Here is an 18,368-nt window from a genome sequence, read left to right on the forward strand (position 1 = left end):
TCTGTTTATGTAAAAAATGAATACGATAAAATAATAGTACTGCTAAACAAAATATATATATAAACTTACATATAAACTTGATTTTGTTTTATATTATTATAAGAAAGAAATAATATATAGATATTATAATTTAGATATATTGTACTAATTTCAAGAAATATTGAAAATTGAAAGAAGCAATAAAATAGAATGTGTTTTAGAATTTTTCGTGGACTCTATTTACAAGAATTATTTAAATATTAAGTAATAATATTACTTATGCTACAGAAATTTTTAGAACAGATTTTAATAATTATTTATTTATTTATTTAGAAATATTATTTATTTTAAAAAATTTAACCAGATAGATATGGAATTCTTAAATATGAAAACAAATTAGTTCAACAAAAAAAGAAAATATAATTTGAAAATTTCTTTATTCAAACAATTTTAAATTGATTGAAAGTTCAATGATGTAATCGATGAAATAGAAATATTATAGAATCAATCAAACATTTAATATTGAAATTCAAAAGACAATAAAATGAAATATAAGAAAGATAAAAAAGTGAGTAAAGTACAATTTTATATTAGATTAGTTTTGATATTTCAATTTCAATATAATTCTTATTCGAACAAATTCTTATTGAAGTTATTTCATTACTGGTATCAATATGATTGTTAATTCCAATGCTTTAAAATATTTGCAACTTACATTATGTTTTTATTGGCAACTATTTTTGACCATTGTTTTTTTCAGATAATGTTGAAATATATTTAAACTTATTAAAATTTTTATTTTCTTTTACTTTGTAGAAAAATAATATTTTTCCGTCGAGTAATAATATTTTTTCCATTACACTACAATATATTTTTGATATTTTAATATTGCTATTATGTGTATTTAGCCATATCTTTTTTTTCGTTAATTGTTTATCGAATAAATAGCGTTTTACTTAATTGCACTTTATCACTTTATATTTAAAATCTTGGATGCCTAATCCTATAAAACAATATTAGAAATGGTTTCAATGCTATAATCTATCAATTCATCTTTTTCAATAAAGATATATTCACCAATCTTCTTACAATTGCACTTTTTTTTTTCATTCGCATTATTTGACTTGTCTCTATATCACCATCTTATTTGATTGATAATAAATATTATCATATATGAATTATATTTTATATATGAATTATATAACTGTAATATTAATAATATTATATATTATAATTATACACTAAACTTTTTCAGAAATTCATTCAATGATAATTGTATAAAATTTAATGATGTATAAAAATGTCTAATTTAGAATGGAATCATTACATTTTTTTTTTATCTTTTTATTGCGATTGTATCTAATATACCATGTAGTTATTTTCATAATAATGATAATTTTCACAACAACAAAAATTATATTTAACATATAATTAAAAAAGTGATTTATTATCATATGAAATACGATAAGATATGTTAGATATGTTTTCACACTATAATGAAAATTATAAATTTATTGTGTTATTGTATATCATAATTTGTGATGGGATCAAGCATATACTGATTATAATCATATATATTAATATTTGAAACTTTTATAAAATGTATCGAAATTGTTAATTAAACGCTCATTGATTATTTTTATATTTTATATGTGAATTTTTTATAAATAATTTAACAACTAGAAAAAGATGAAACAAAACAAAATATCTAATATATTTTTGATTATAAAAAATCAAATGATAAAAAGGTTTGGATAAGGTTAGAAATGTTAAATGGATATTACGAACAAATGAGATTCTTTTTGAAAAAAATTATTTTGAAGAATAGTAGAGCCAAATAATATTTTAAATATTTTTTGAAAGTATGCAAATATGTTTTGTTTTATAGGAATGAGGATATAAATTATAATGGGGATATTTTATCTAAAAAAATATATATAATGCAATATAATTATAAAATTTTTATTTTTATTATTAAATTATTATTACTTTAAAAATAATAATAAACTTTTTTTAATAATCTTAACAAATATTAAGTTGTTTTAATTGTAATTTATATTGTATTTCAATTTTATTATTAATTTATGATATATATATATATATTAATTTATATTAATTATTGGAAAATTAATTTTATTTTAAGTAATTTTAACTTATATATATATTTTTATTTTAATTATTTTAATTATTTTATTATTTAAACAAAAATTATTATTTAAATAAAATGTTCATCGTCACACGTTTATATTGTATATATCATGTATATTGTATATATTATATATATCATTTATAATAATATATTAATTCATTATATTAAATTTTTTAATTCAAAAACTTATATAAAAAAAATAATATAAATTAATGATTATACAGTTTTTAAAAATGCCTATAACAAATAATTAATATATAACAAATAATTGTTCTTAATATCTACATAAAAAAAATAAGGATAAAGTTGTTAAATTATTTGCAATATAATATAATTATATGTAATATAATTCACTGAATATTTTTTATAATATTATAAACATCATAAAAAACTATATATTTGTTTTCAATCATAACAAAAAGAAATGAAGTCTTAAAAAATAACTTTTAAATAGATATTGATTTTATCACATAATCACATATTCCAATCTCAAATAAGCAAAATTAAATTTATTAACATTAATTTATATAATAAATACTTCAATATATGATAAAAAAAATAGATAAAACATAAAAACATGAAATTAATAAATATAATAATATTTAATTATATTTTATTATTCACATCTTTATTATATGATATTTATTTATTACAATTATTACTAATATAATTAACAAGAAATAATTATTTATTAATTTATTATATTATTATAATTTTAATCTTTTTTCTTAATTGATTTTTTTTATTCATATTTCTTGCTTTTAAAGATATTTTCTCAGTAAATACTAATATTATTATGATACACAAATAATTGTTTGTTATTTCTGATAATATGAGATATTTGACATTTTCAAATGAAAGTGCCTTATAATTTATATATTGTAATTAAATATTTTTTAATTTCGAATCAATAACTTTTAAATTATATTTATTTATAATTTATAATTTTTATAAGTTTATAATAATAAATTCTACTGAGGTCATTCTAAATTCAATTATTATTATTTTTAAAAAATTTAAATATCAAAATATTGGCAAAAAAATTCATAGTTTTTAAAATATAAATAAAAAGCAATTTTTTTATGAAAAAATTATTAATTATTTAATAATATATTGTTCATTTTGATTTATAATAATTTTCGAATAATTTCATAATACTACGTTTGTAAAAATGCTTATGCTTGTAATTCTTCTAGACTCTAATTTTTATTCATTTCGATTTTATTAAGAAAACAAAAAAAAAAATTTTTTAGAATTATTAAAATTAGCTTTAGAGTTGTATGCAAACTTTTTTATCTACTTTCCGAGTTTTTCCACTCTACAGGAATCTATATTATATTTATATTTCTAATTACGCGAAACAAAACACGATAAGGGAATAGTCAATCATCAGAACAGGCACATGGGATAAGGATAGGAAAGAAATTGACCAGACTTGATATAGATTTCTAGTTCTTTCTTATTCTTCTCCACAAGAATAAGAAGAGGAATCGTATGAGGTTTGCAAGTTGCCAAGACTTGATTTAGATTTTAAACTTTATAATTATAATTATAAGAATATAAAACTCCGAAGTTTTTGAAATCATAACGAAATCATAATCATGAATAACGAAAATAAGATCTTCGAAGATTATATATTTTATTAATAATGATTTAGAAAAAAAAAGGATATCTAAAAATGTGATCGAAAAAGGTATAAATTCTCAAAAATAATTGTATGAAAATAATATATCTATAGTATGTTCGATTTGAATTTTTATACGCGATTATTTCTGTAAATATTCAAAATGCAAATAAATATTTTAAATGAAAATTGATATCAATTGAAATAAATCAGAATAATAATTTGATTTTAAGATGATTTTTGAAGAGACAATTAAGTTTTTAAATAAAATTTTGTATTTTCTATTATATGTTCTCCTCACCAAGATCAATAAATTTTCAAAATACTATATATATATATATCACGAATATAGTACTTTAGAAAAATATATTTATATAACTTTTCATAAGAAAGTTTTTTTAATTTTCGGAATGTTTTAAAAAAATAAACTTTTTTTCTACAGAATATTAATATATAGAATGTTATATCAAAGAATCGTTCCAATAAATAGATCTCTACATATAAACAAAGTTAAAATATATAAAATAGTTTATACAATATTTAGAACGATATACAATATTTAGAAAGAAAGAATTTATTGCAAATCGCAAATATAAAATTTTAATTTTAAGAATTTATTAGTTTCCAAGATATTAATTTTCATTAATTAATATAATTAATATAATATAATTAATTAATAAGGACAAAAACAACATTTATAAAGTGGTTAGATAGCTTGAAATTTATTAAATTTAATTAAAAATGAATTTATAATTAAAATAAATAAATTAAAAATTATTAAATCTATAAAATAAATACAGAATCATTTGATTGTTATTATTTGTGGAATTAAAATCATTAAAAGTAAATTATTATATACTACAGTTGATTTAAAAGACCAATTCTTTAATCAGACAGTTAATAAATTTCAAAAAAATAATAAAAGAAAAAATTAATTTTATTTTGACAAACTAATGTTATAAATTTAACTAATTTTTTATTTTACTTTATTAATTCAATTTAAAAAATAATTAAAGGAAGTTGATTCAATTATAATTGGTATAAATTTATGATTTATTCCACAAATTTCAGAACATTAACCAAAAAAATTCCAATTTGTTTTTTAATTAAATGTAATTGATTAATTTGATCTGTAATTGCTTTAAAAAGCTGGAATCAACTTTAATTTTTAATGAAGGAATTGTTTATGAATGAGTTATATATGAGTTATATTGATATAGAAATTAAACGGCTCTAGCATTTTCAATAATTTAGCAGTAATATATAAGTGAATATACGTTCCATAACGCTTTCCAGATCCTCTTTGAAGGATTTTCTGTAGTAATCGAAACAGATATAACAGCAATGACCACTTCATACTTGCGCGCCTTGCGATGGATCGTAAAAGCGATCGCAAGAGTTATGACCCTCACATTACAACGTTCGTTATCTCCCGCAAGAGCAGATCCTCCAATGAGACTGTTAGTTGCTTTAACTTCCTCTTAATTTGTATTTTCACGGAAAATAATAATTGAAGCAAAAATCAAGATCTGCGACAGTCTTTTAAATCAGTTAGAATAAAATAGAATTCAGATCAGAGAGAAATCAGCATGACATAGTTCACTTCAAATAGTTAGAATCAAATTACAATCAGCATTACAATCAGTCGTTAATCAGCTGCAAATAGTCAGAATAAATCACTATTCGTTCATTCTAAGCTTATAATATAAACAATTATACAGTCTTACAATCATAATAAACGTAATAAATACAACCTTTGAATAATACACATCAGTTTAGGCATTTTATTTATGCAATATTCAAAGTCATTAAGTTGACTTTAATATTAATATCTATTACTAATTATATTATTTTGTACAAAATTTGCATATACATGTTATAAATACATAGAAAAATATTTATATGTTAAAATATTTATATGTTAAATATAGAATATACAGAATAATTATTTAGATGTTATTGTTAATATTCGGGCAAAGAGAGAATTACACAATGATTTATAATTATATTCAAATATTTTTTCAACATATGCTTGGATTTGTACACATTCAGTTGGCGCGATAGCATGTAGCCAATTGTACTCTCGTAACTATGTGCTCTGTGATTAGCCAGTATTTTTTGTTAATAATTTGTTAAGTCATAATTTCTGCAAAGGAAAATATTGCTTGAAATTATTTCAGGCAATCAATAATCACTTAACATATGTTTCATATTTTTGGGACATCCTATATATCTTAATTGCTTGCTATTACCTATTATTTTATAGAAACAATAGAATTGCATACTACCACATATGCAGCTGTAAATATTTCGAAAACTAAGATCGAATGATAATTATATGATATTAGTAATAATATATAAAGAAAAAAGATATTCAAAATGTTGATTTCTATGACATATCCAAAAATATCGAAAAATCGTCGAAATCAATGAAGACTTTTCATTTCAATACTATATATATTATATAATGATATACAATAATTACTGAAGAAAAATATAATTTTTAATTTTTTTTTTAAATAATACACTTTAAAGAATTCAAAAATTAAAAATAAAAATTCAAAAAATTGAAATTTTAATTGAAAAAGGAAAATCGGAAAAAAGATAATTGATCTTAAAAATACAAAATTTTAATTAATCAACAACAATTATTAATAAAGAATTATAGGCTCCATTTCTTATTGAAAAATTCGAAGAATTTCACTAATTTGGATCTTTTTCGTTGCTATTTCGTTAAATTATCTTAGACAATTATTGTGATTATTTCATAATTTTTTATTGTATTTATTGTATTTTAAGATATATCTACTATTGTATTTTAAGATATATTCTTTTTATTCTAGAATATTTATAATTTCTGTAAGAATCAATATTCAGAATTTTGCCATAATCAGATAACGATGCGAATGATACGAAAATGATAAGACTCAGAGAAAAGAAATTTGAATTATGAAAACATATTATATAATTGGTTTATTCTTATATCTAATTTGTGATACTATGCAATGGAATAAACAAAAATATTGAAAAAAAAAAGTTACTTTCTTTGAGAAAGTTTCATAAATATAGGCTGTACTTTTTATTGAAAAATTTATTGAATCTCTTTTCCTGAATATTTACTTAACTAGTTTTTTTGAAACTGTTTTCAGATTAGCAGATGATTGATTTTTTAGTCGAACTTATGAAGCTTATAATTAATTTTGTTAGATTGTAATTTTGCCATAAATTGGAAAATTGGAATTAAAAAAATTTTTATTTTCTTTAATGTATAAATTGATATATTAATATTAACACTATATTTTCATAAGAAAGAAAGAAATAGGAAACCAAATATAAAGTTTTAATGTGAGTATTTATTAATTTCTTAAAATTAATGAAAATCTTGCGATATTATTTGTATACTTTTGTACATTTTGTATACTTTTTATATATACTATATATATACTTCTATATATACTTCATATATATATTATTTATATATATGCGTTCGTCATAATATGTATATCAATATGCGACTTCCATATTATCTCTTTTATAATACTGGCACAAAAATAGATACTTCGATTATCTTAATTTCGGTCATTTTAATTTCAATCGTTCAAATATTTTATATTTTATTTTTGCATAATGCTTTACAATATTAATTTCATTAATTAATTAATCTATTTTAAATGCCGATTGTCACGATATATTTATAAAAACAATAAATAAATAGTAATTATGTATTGATGCTATTATGCGCATAGATATACCCATAGGTAACATTCAAAATATAGTAACGAAAGATTTTTGCCTAATAAAATACCTAAAAAACTAATAAATATTCGTAGTTAAAATTTTATGCCAATTATAATACCATTTAATAATGTTATAATATTTTATTCATTGGCAGCAACAAAATTAAAAATCATTATACATATATGACATTTGATGACATTTTATTTATATTTGCAATAAATTTTATTAATTTTATTAATATTTGTAATATATTTGCAACGACATTAAAAAAATTTTTTTTTTGTCAAATCAGTTTTTTCTTTTTTTCGAAAAGCGATAAAATATTTTTAATGTCGTTTATTTCAAAATTTATTTCATGTAATATATAATTTCATATATAATATAATATAATTTAATATAATTTTATATAATTTTAGTTTTATAGTTTTATTATAGTTTTTTTTTCAATATAATTGATTGTACATTATCTCTTTGATAAGATTTATGTTATCGTAATATTTTCATTTATCTTTGTTTGTTATATTTTAGCTTCTTTTTATTTCAATTTAATTATTTTATTAAAATTAAATTTAATAAAATTGAAAAATTTGATAAAATTTGTTTTCTATAATTATTTTAAGGAAATTCATATATTTTTTATCTGTTGTTATCTGTTCACTTTTTACTTCAACTTCTGATATAATTTCTTTTAAATTATCAGTTTCGTGAATTCATGCGTCATTCATATATCGCTGTAACTTTAAAAATCGCTGCACCGATTAAGATATTCTAAGAAAAAGTTACTTTGAAATTTTTAGTTTATCTTTGACAATATATATTAGAATCGAGATAATCGGAATTATTTCCTTTATAATATATATTAATCGAGATTTTTATAAAACATGTTCACATCAATCTAAAAATGCAATTAATAGATATTAAAGATATTAAATGCAATAAGATTAGATGCAAGATATTAAAAAATATCTGTTATAAAATATTACATTTTTTTTACATAAAAAACCACATGATACATAAATCTCGATTTTATTTTAATCCAAAAACTTAAAAGATGATGTTTATTCATATAAATAAGTACCTTATTTATAACAGATAGAAATAGCAATTGCATCTTAATGCATGTACTATCATAAATCTATATGTATAGAAATGCAATTGAAATAATATTTTATAATCATTTTTTGCATAGTATTTTTCTTAAAAATAGCTAATGTACAGAGAATTAAAAAGTTGTTATGTTTTTTATAAACGATATAATGATTTATATAATTTTTTTATAGCTGCATTTGTTTTAATTTCAAATAGAATGCTATAAATTTTTTATATCATATAAATAATTCAAATATCATATAAATATGCTTTTATCACATAATGAAATTAGGAATTTCTTTAAAAACAGAAAAGAAACAAAAAAATTCAATTATTTGATAATATTCCATTCAATATTCCATCAATTTGTCTTATTGATAAGGTTTCATAACATATTTCAAATATTATTTTTCAAATATACAATTATAAATTACATTAATAAAATACATTTATAAATTACATTAATAATAAATGCGTATCTAATTTTTATTATAATTTATTTTTTCTTCAACTGAAAACATTATTCAAATATTATTTATGTTTAAACATTAAATATATTAAATAAATATTCTAATAAATAGAGAAATCCAAAATATATAATGATAATAAAGACAAACGTAATTGTGATAATTAGTAGAAGTCAATATTTGAAACATAGTAGTTGAAAGATAATTGTATATTAAATTGTACATTTGATAAGTTCATGAACTCTTATTAATAAGACAAATTAATCAATCACAATAAAAATGATTGAATTATTTGTCTTATTTTGTATGATTTTGAAATTCATTTATATTACATATATGCTTGAATTTATTTTGAAGTATACTTTCATATAATAATATAAAAAAATATATAGCGTTTCATTTAAAAAATTAAATCTTAGCTTGAAATCTTTATTGAGATAATTATATTAAATCTTATTTATTATATTTTAATCATAGAAATCGAAAAGAAATATTCTTTTTTTTTATATAGTTATTAAAAAGTTATTCAAAATATTATTGATTCTAAAATATTTCAAATCCATTAAAATTAATGAAGAAATAATATATTGAAGAATAAATATAAAATATCTATTCTACTAAAAAAAAAGAATTAGTATTAGATTTTATATTAAAAATTTATTTTAAAATTGTACTTTATGTAAAATAATAAAAATCTTATCAATTTCATTATTTTCAAGCGAAATAATACTTTAAATAATATAAATGCATTTTTAATAAGAATGTAATTTTTCAAAGTTACATAAAATATCATTAATGCATATTATAGACATATATATATCGTGTATATATAAATAATATATATATATATGTATATATATATTTTATATTTATATATTTATTTATGATAAGATACTGCGATATGAAAGTGATATATAATGTGATATTTCACATTCAGTTTTATATTTTGATAGTGTGTGATTATTCACAACTCGAACGTAAGTGCGTTTTTTTACAAGATTCTAAATATTTTTTATTATAATTTAGAAGAGTTCCAATTTTATTTATCAACTTTTATTGGAAAATAAGGAAAGTTTAAATATTTAGACGATTTTGTATAGTTTTTAAATATATAAATAATTTCAGAAATTGTTATGTTATTCTAAAAATTTACATTTTTTTTTTGCAAAATATAAATTTTTCTAATTTTGATTTTATCATTATATACTTTATATTTACGTTGTATCTCTTTGTAAAATATTTATAAAATATAATTTTATAAAATATAGATAAATATAAATGATAGTTACAAAGAAAATTTTTTTTCCGGATTTTGTGGTTTAGTTCTAAGTTTAAATTCATAATAGATAATAGAATATTTAAAGTAATAAGAGATAAATATTTATACAAATAAAAAATTAAAGAAATCTATTTCTATTAAAAATGGATCGTAAAATTTTTATTCTAATATTACATGCTATCTTTAACATTAATATCTTTAACTTTACATTAATATATTTATATCTGTTTACAGAATTAGTATATAATTATATTTATACAATAATAATAACATCATATTTAATATATTTTTATATGTAAATTCATTTTACAAAATTTATATAATAAAAATGCTAGTATTATCAATATATATATGTATATTGATATATGTATATTACTTAATAGTTTTGATTTTGACAAAATATTTATGCTCTTAAAATATCTTTCGATTAAAATTTTTCAAATTTTCCAATACAAGATGAATACTAAACTCATGGACATACTAAACAATATATCAATATACCAAAATAAGTTTATTGGATTTGATATTTGACTTGTGAGAAGATTTCGTGAAAAATATTTAGAATTTGTGAATATATAATAAAGTATAAAAATGTTTTATGCAAAAAACAAAGAAATACTTTTTATTAGGTTTATAATGTGTATTTTTTATTTATTTTATTCATCACATTTCACAAAGTGAAAGTCATCTCATCTGAATATTTCAGATATATATAGAAATCAATTATTTTCTTTTTCTCAAAACTAATGATTATTTTTTGCTGTTTCTTATATATTCTAATACTATAAATCTATATATATTTATGTTTGTAAATATATTTTTTTTAAATATCTATTAAATTGTAGCTGTATTGAATTATTTCTTTTAAATACATATGGCATAAAATATCGTAACTTCAACTCATATCTCTCATATCGTTATAAATATAAGTAGGATATTCGATAATTTTTTTCGATATAATAATCAATATTGAAAAAATTTTTTCATAAATATTTTTTTGTGAAAATATATATAGATGATTTCAAATGATTTATTAACGGAAAAAAGAAACATATTTATATCTCTTTTTAAGCCTATTTAAGTTAAATATTGCAATGTAATATAATATAAATTATATTTTGAAATTAATTTCTTTAATTTTAATTTTAATTTCAATTTATTATTTTTTATTAAAATTTATCATTTGTTAATATATATTAACAATTGCATCAATTGCTAGTAATAATAGTCTATTTTCAAAAACTATATAGCTATACCATTCATATAGTTAAATCGATAATCGTTGAGAGAATCGTTGCATAGTTTGTTTTTTTTTTAATTTTTTATTCGAAAGTAAATAAGATATTTACTTTATTCTCGCAAATTTTCTACAACAAATACATATGTTATTATCTCGTTTATTAAAATCCATATGTAATTTTCAGCAATCATTTATAATTTTGTATTAAGAATTTACAATAATTATTCAAGTAATTTTTGAAAATAGTTAATTTATTAAATATTTATTAATTTTAATATGTAATTTATAATATCAATATATATATTTATTTCTAATATATATATTTTATAAGAAATTGGTTATATTTCATTATTAAGATGTCGTCAATTTATATACTTATAATGATTATTGCTTTACACAATGTAAAATTCATTTTTAAAATATGTTCTTTTAAAATTTTAGATTGTTTCATAACTCTGTCTATGATTGTCTATGATTGTATTTAAATATTAATTACGATTTTCCATTATAACAAACTCTTTTCACATACTTCATAAAATATAAATTCTATGTCATTTATAAAATTATTATTTCCTATTCCATCAATCTAATCTTAAACGAATGTGCGTTTTTTTTTTATTTTGGGTTTTATATTAGGTTTTACACTAATTTAAAAGTAGTACTTAATCTTAATCTGACTGCAGTCAGAAATCTTCATTATTCTTTACGCAAATTCAACTGTTATGCTACCAAAATTAATGATAATTTTATTTTATATGACACATAAAAACTATTATGAGTATGTAAACTACAATATGTTATATATTTATAAAAATTTTTTTTATTAATAAAATATTACTTTGAAAAATTAAAACCAATTCTTGAAATTTGACTGTATTTTTTTTTTTTTTTAAATATAAGTTTGTAATGATGCAGGATGGAGCAAATAAAATATGCAATATATTTTTGTATCTACATTAAAAAAATAAAATATATAAAATATGCAAAATTTGCAAATGTAAAATAAAATAAAATCTTATATCTGAAAGTGTTACACATTAAAAAAAATATTCTATAATTAACAAATCATTGAAAATACAATTATATTATTTTTATTTTTGATAAATAATATGAAAATATTTTCATTTTTAAAATTAAATATTTGAAATTATAGAATTTTATTTATGACAAAAAACAAAATATTACTCATAATTTTCAATTCTAAAATTTTGGTTACATAGTTTTAGATATATAACTTTTACATTTATATCTTTATGATTTATATATTTTCGAAAATTACGAGATACTCTTTTATATCATAAATTCAATAAATCAATTTTGTATTGATAAGTCAATTAATTTTATATTTGTTATGATTTTAAATTTTTTAGCTACTTTTTTCTTACATTCTTCTTTTCGTTTTTTGATTGAAATCTAAATTTGCAGGGTGAATTTACAAATATAAGATATATATATAAAAAAAAATATCAAAATGCCTAATACAAGTGAAGATGAAAAACAGCAATTAACAGGGACAATACTTGAAGGAATTAAATCTGGAAGCGCTATGCAAACTAGATTTAAATTGATTCCTGATGCTCATTTGAATGCAGAAACAGTTGCCGGTATTCGAGATATGAATCTCGGTAGAATACGAGCCGATGGAACTCGTACTGGTAAGTTTATAGAAAATATAATTTTATAAATTATATAATTTTAAAAAAGAAAATTAATTTAAAAATTATACATTTATAGGCGCACCTACTATTCGTTTCGATACCGGACAAAAAACATCACCCCATATTAATATCAATCCACAAGGTAGGCCTAGAACATCAGATCCACATATTCAGGTTCCAGAAGGGGTGATAGAGGGAGCTAAAGCAATTAATACAACCTTAAAATACGTTGGTGCGGGTTTAACCATAGCTGCCGTAGTAGTTGATTCCTACCGTATTGGTCGTGCATTTAAAGATGATTTATATATTCGTGATAACGCAAATAAAATAATCCTCGAATTAGAAGAAACCATTGAAAAACTGGAAAAAGCATTTAAGACTGAAACTGATTCAACAAAAAGACAAGAAATTAAAGATACTATTGTATATATAAAACAGATTTTAAAAGATGTAAAACGTACAAGAAAAGTCCCAGTTAAAACGATTAAAACAATTTCAAGTGCTGCCGGAGGTTGGGGTCTTGGTGCAGCAGGTGGCGCTGGTGGAGCATGGACTGGTGCACAGACAGGCACTATGATTGGAACTGCATGCGGTGGTCCAATTGGTGCAGCGATTGGTGCTCCAATTGGTGCAGTCGTTGGTGGAATCGGAGGTGGAATTATTGGTGGTATTTTCGGAAGTAAAGGTGGTGAAGTTTTAGCTAAAGAGGGATTGGAATTAATTGATGAAGATTAATTAAGATTAAACGAATTTCATATTTTGAACTATTATGTTTAAACTTTGTAAAAAAAACTACAATCTATCATAATAATTTTATAATAATTTGAACTATTTAAACTATTGATCATAATGATTTTCAAGGAATTTAAGTTTGTATATTATAGCAATTTTTGAAAAATTCTATAATTTCTATTGATAATATATTTGTTGTCTAATTTTTAAGATTAAGGTTTAGGTTATACATTAATCTTATTTTGTATATTCTTGATTATTCAGTAGAATAAATAAAATCTGAACCGAAAGTATAAGCTACAGCGAGATATGTTTAATCAAAAAATTTATGTATATTTTATGTATTTATGTAAATTATTTATGTATATTGAATAAATATAATGATTATATTTAAAATAAATTTTCTCAAAAACAAAAGTATATATGATAAAATTTTATTCTATAATTAATTTTATTCTATTTTCAATTCATTTCTTAATGTAAAATCATATTTTTTCCATTATACCATCAATTATCTTATATATATATTATAGTCTAGATATTAGAATAGAAATATGTAGTAGTCTATGAATATTAGAACAAAAAAAGCGAAAGATCAATTATATTTAATATAAGATACATTTTCAATAATTCAATTAGCTGATTTAACTAACCTAAATGATATAATGTCAATTTTCTTTTATAAAATATAATAATATCATATAACAACATGTACTACTAAATTATACAGTATATGATAGTATATGTATTAATATAAATTGATTTGAAGACATATAAAAATATATTACATATTCGATTATTAAATATTAATAATTATGAAAAGATATATAAAAAAGTTTTTTAGAATATAGAACTTATCAAAACTTATTAGAAAAATTTTCATAATGCATGCATTTTCTTTTATAATATAAAAATTAATTCAGAAGATTTTAATCTAATATCATAATAATCATAATATATCATAATAATTTAAGAAACTATAACACTTTATATATAAATAATAAAAATAAAAATATGTAAATAATATGAATATAAATAATAAAAGAAAATATTAAGATATTGTTCTTTGTTATTTAATTATTTTATAATAAAAATAAAATAAGAATAATATTTAAGAAAAATTAATATAAATAATAAAAAATATTTTATTAAAAGCAAGTATAATTTTTATTATAATAAATGATCTAGGAATAGCATTAGAAGGATTCATAGAATACTCCAATTAGAATATAGATAGATATTATGTGGTTGATGATTTCAGAATATCCAAACTTAGCATATAAAGTTAAACTTAGTATTCGAATAAAATGAAATATCTTATTTATTACAATGTGTTTATGATAAAAAAATAATGGCGTTAAATAAAATTGAAATAATATCAGTATTACATTTAGTATTATTGCGATTTGGACAAAAGAAGGTCAACACAGATTTACAATATTCTGTTTATTTAATAACGCGCGGATTACAATAATTTCAGAAGAAAAATTATAATAAATTGACTTAACGATTAATCAACAATTCGACTTTTTGCACATTTTGAGAAACTTTTTTTTTCTTTCTGCTGTTGTTCTTCTTCTTTTCCATTGTCTTACCGAATTCGGCTTGAATATTTATATGTATCTAATTGTAAGAAGAAGGAATATAGATAATTATTCTAAACCTTGTCTAAAATGGTTATCCGGATCTTGTTTTGCCGAATATTGTATTGATTTTACTTATCGAATTCTGGCGAATAAATTCCGTAACATCAGGATTATTTAGATACACAATGAGTCAGCCAAAAATATCAAAGTTGAGTATCTAACAATTTATTTATCGTCGTAATTTCAATTATTATAATTTCGATTGTTCAAGAATTGTTTTCAGAATTATTGGATATTATCTCCTGCATTACTAAAAATAATTCAATTTTTTTAAATTTCCGCAACACAGGAATAGGTGATGACACCTTATCCCCATTGCCATTGCTAAATTAGGCAAAAGCATGTCATATATCATAATGTGATACTTGGCTTGCGAAAGCATGAAACTTCATTATGCAGCTTATCCATCCTCCAATTAATTATTTTATACATCCTGAAAAAAATAAAATTTTAATAGATGATTAATAAATAAGACTAAATTAATCAAAAAATAATAAATAATAAAAATGAAAAAATAAATAAATAAAAAATAAAAATTGTAATAGATTACATTATATATTAACACAACATTATTGAAATGACTTAGAATTAAAAAAGTGCTTATGAATAAAAAATGAATAATATTTATATTGTTAATGTCAAAGCCAGAACTTATTGAACGGCCAGACAACTTTAATGGCTTCAGCATTTTTAATAGTTTAATAATAATTTACAATTTCTTAACAAATCTTTAAGATCTTCATTAGAAATCGAAACGAAAATATAACAGCGATAACCACTTCATAAGTCATACTTATGCACCAAATATATCTTAGGAATCACCATACAAGCGATCGTAAAGATTTTGAGTCCTCACGTACTGTGATGAGAATGTCCATTCTTCGAAACATCCCTTCAATGTGACTATTTACTTTTTTCTAACCCTTTTTTAGTTTGTATTTTCACACAAGATAATGATTGGAGGAAAACTTAAGAAATCGCAACCTTTTTCCAGATCAGATAGCATTTAGTCAGTCGTAAATAAAGTCAATTACCATTCACTCAAAGATCATAATACAAACAATAATTATACAGTCTGGGTATAATTCTTCAAACGATACTATTCAATTGAGGTATTCCATTTTGTGAAATATTCTGTCTCATTTAATTGGACTTCATTATATAACATTATATTCATAATTAAATAAGAATATAAGAATTTTTTATTCTAATCGCTATTGTTTTTTCTTTATCATTTTTTATATTCCTCAAATATTATATTTGGTTATTTTTAATAACACTTTTATTCTTGCGACAAAAATAAGTTGCAATAAGAGATTGTCCTGATACTTATATAGTTTTTTTATATTAATAATTATAGTTTCATTCATATTTATATATCTATATATATTTTATTAATATTAATAAGGAATTTTTTTGTTTTAAAAATTATACGGTTTTTTTATATAAATAATTAGTTTCGTCAATATATTTATGTGTCTATATATATTTTGTTAATCTATTAAAAACTATTATCATTTAAAAATAAATAATATCATGCATATATTATTAAAAGAATATATAATCTTAATTGTTCTTATTTGGTATTCTTATTTCATATTTTTTAAATTATATTTCTTGAATAGCAACAAAAACAATATATTTTTTTCATTTTTTGATAAAAAGAAATAATAATAAAATCATCTCATGAATGAATATTTAAAGAGCCAATGATAACGCTGGCTCTTCATAATTAGACAGAAAATGAAAATTGAACAGTATAATATAATATTTATTGTGTTTATAAATCACAATTTTATTCGTCAAATTATTATTAGTGCCTTCTTTTCCTACATAGAATATTTAAATTCTTATTCAAATTTTCAAAAAATCTTATAAAAGCTTAAAACAAACAGAATTATTCGTAAATAATAAATAATTTTTTTTACTGAATAAATTTTTTTTTGAACAATTTCTTATATGAAAAATTTATTCAAATAAACATATATTATTCAATATTGGAAAGAACTCTCGCCGAATCGTGGAGGACAAGAGAGGTCTTTTGCTAAAGTATTTTTGAAATTATTAATAATTTTGATAGAATAATCATTATATTTAATTTATTTATGTTATATTATATTATATATGTTACATTATGTTACATTACTATACTATTTCCCTAATCGTGTCGGATTAATATATATGTTACAAATAGGAATTTTAAAAAGCGTTTTTTTATCACTCTCATTAATTCATCTTTTTTTTTTCGGATTACTTCTTTCTAATAATGAATATTCTTAGATATTATCAATAAAGATTTAAAAATCTAAATCAATAACGTGCTTTTGATTTCAAATTCACCGAAAAATGAAGATCAATAAATCCTGATACAATAAGTAATCAGAATAAAAAAAAATTAAATATAATAATTAAAACAGAAAATCAAATTTTTGGATTTATTATTTTACAAATTATACTAATGTATATGGTAACGTTGGTAAAATAAGATTAACACAAGAATTGTAAATAATAATTGTAAATAATAATTCTATTTATTAAAATCTTTTCTTTTGTTTTTCTTTTTCGTTTTAGTTCAAAAAATACTACATTATATTCTTTTATTCCACTACTATTATTTAAAATATAATGTATAATATATATTTTATATAATATATTAATCAAATATATAAGCCTATTATCCTAATGTTTATGTATATATTTTCTTTGAATTATAAATGAAATAATTTTTTATTAAATTTCTTTTGAATAATATTATAGATTTATAAAT

General features: G+C 19.5%; 1 protein-coding gene and 1 long non-coding RNA gene across 3 annotated transcripts in view; one reads left to right on the forward strand and one right to left on the reverse strand.

Annotated features, from left to right (window-relative positions):
* The first annotated feature begins 9,975 nt into the window (after positions 1-9,975).
* Positions 9,976-14,372, forward strand: LOC105735451 (uncharacterized). Its single transcript, XM_012486580.3, has 3 exons — positions 9,976-10,023; positions 12,991-13,220; positions 13,300-14,372. The coding sequence occupies exons 2-3, from the start codon at positions 13,037-13,039 to the stop codon at positions 13,956-13,958; spliced, it is 843 nt and encodes a 280-aa protein (XP_012342034.1). The 5' UTR covers positions 9,976-10,023; positions 12,991-13,036; the 3' UTR covers positions 13,959-14,372.
* A 1,014-nt stretch (positions 14,373-15,386) lies between these two features.
* The window catches only part of LOC147656337 (uncharacterized), a 163,689-nt gene continuing 160,707 nt past the window's right edge, over positions 15,387-18,368 (reverse strand). For both annotated transcript variants that reach the window (XR_015294607.1, XR_015294608.1), the window contains exons 4-5: positions 15,674-16,034; positions 15,387-15,578 (exon numbers count right to left, since the gene is read on the reverse strand). This is a non-coding gene — a long non-coding RNA (uncharacterized LOC147656337). The remainder of the gene's footprint in view (positions 15,579-15,673; positions 16,035-18,368) is intronic.

Source organism: Apis florea, unplaced genomic scaffold, assembly GCF_048593485.1.
Source record: "Apis florea isolate Af1SG1 unplaced genomic scaffold, ASM4859348v1 contig_3794_pilon, whole genome shotgun sequence".
NCBI lineage: Eukaryota > Metazoa > Arthropoda > Insecta > Hymenoptera > Apidae > Apis > Apis florea.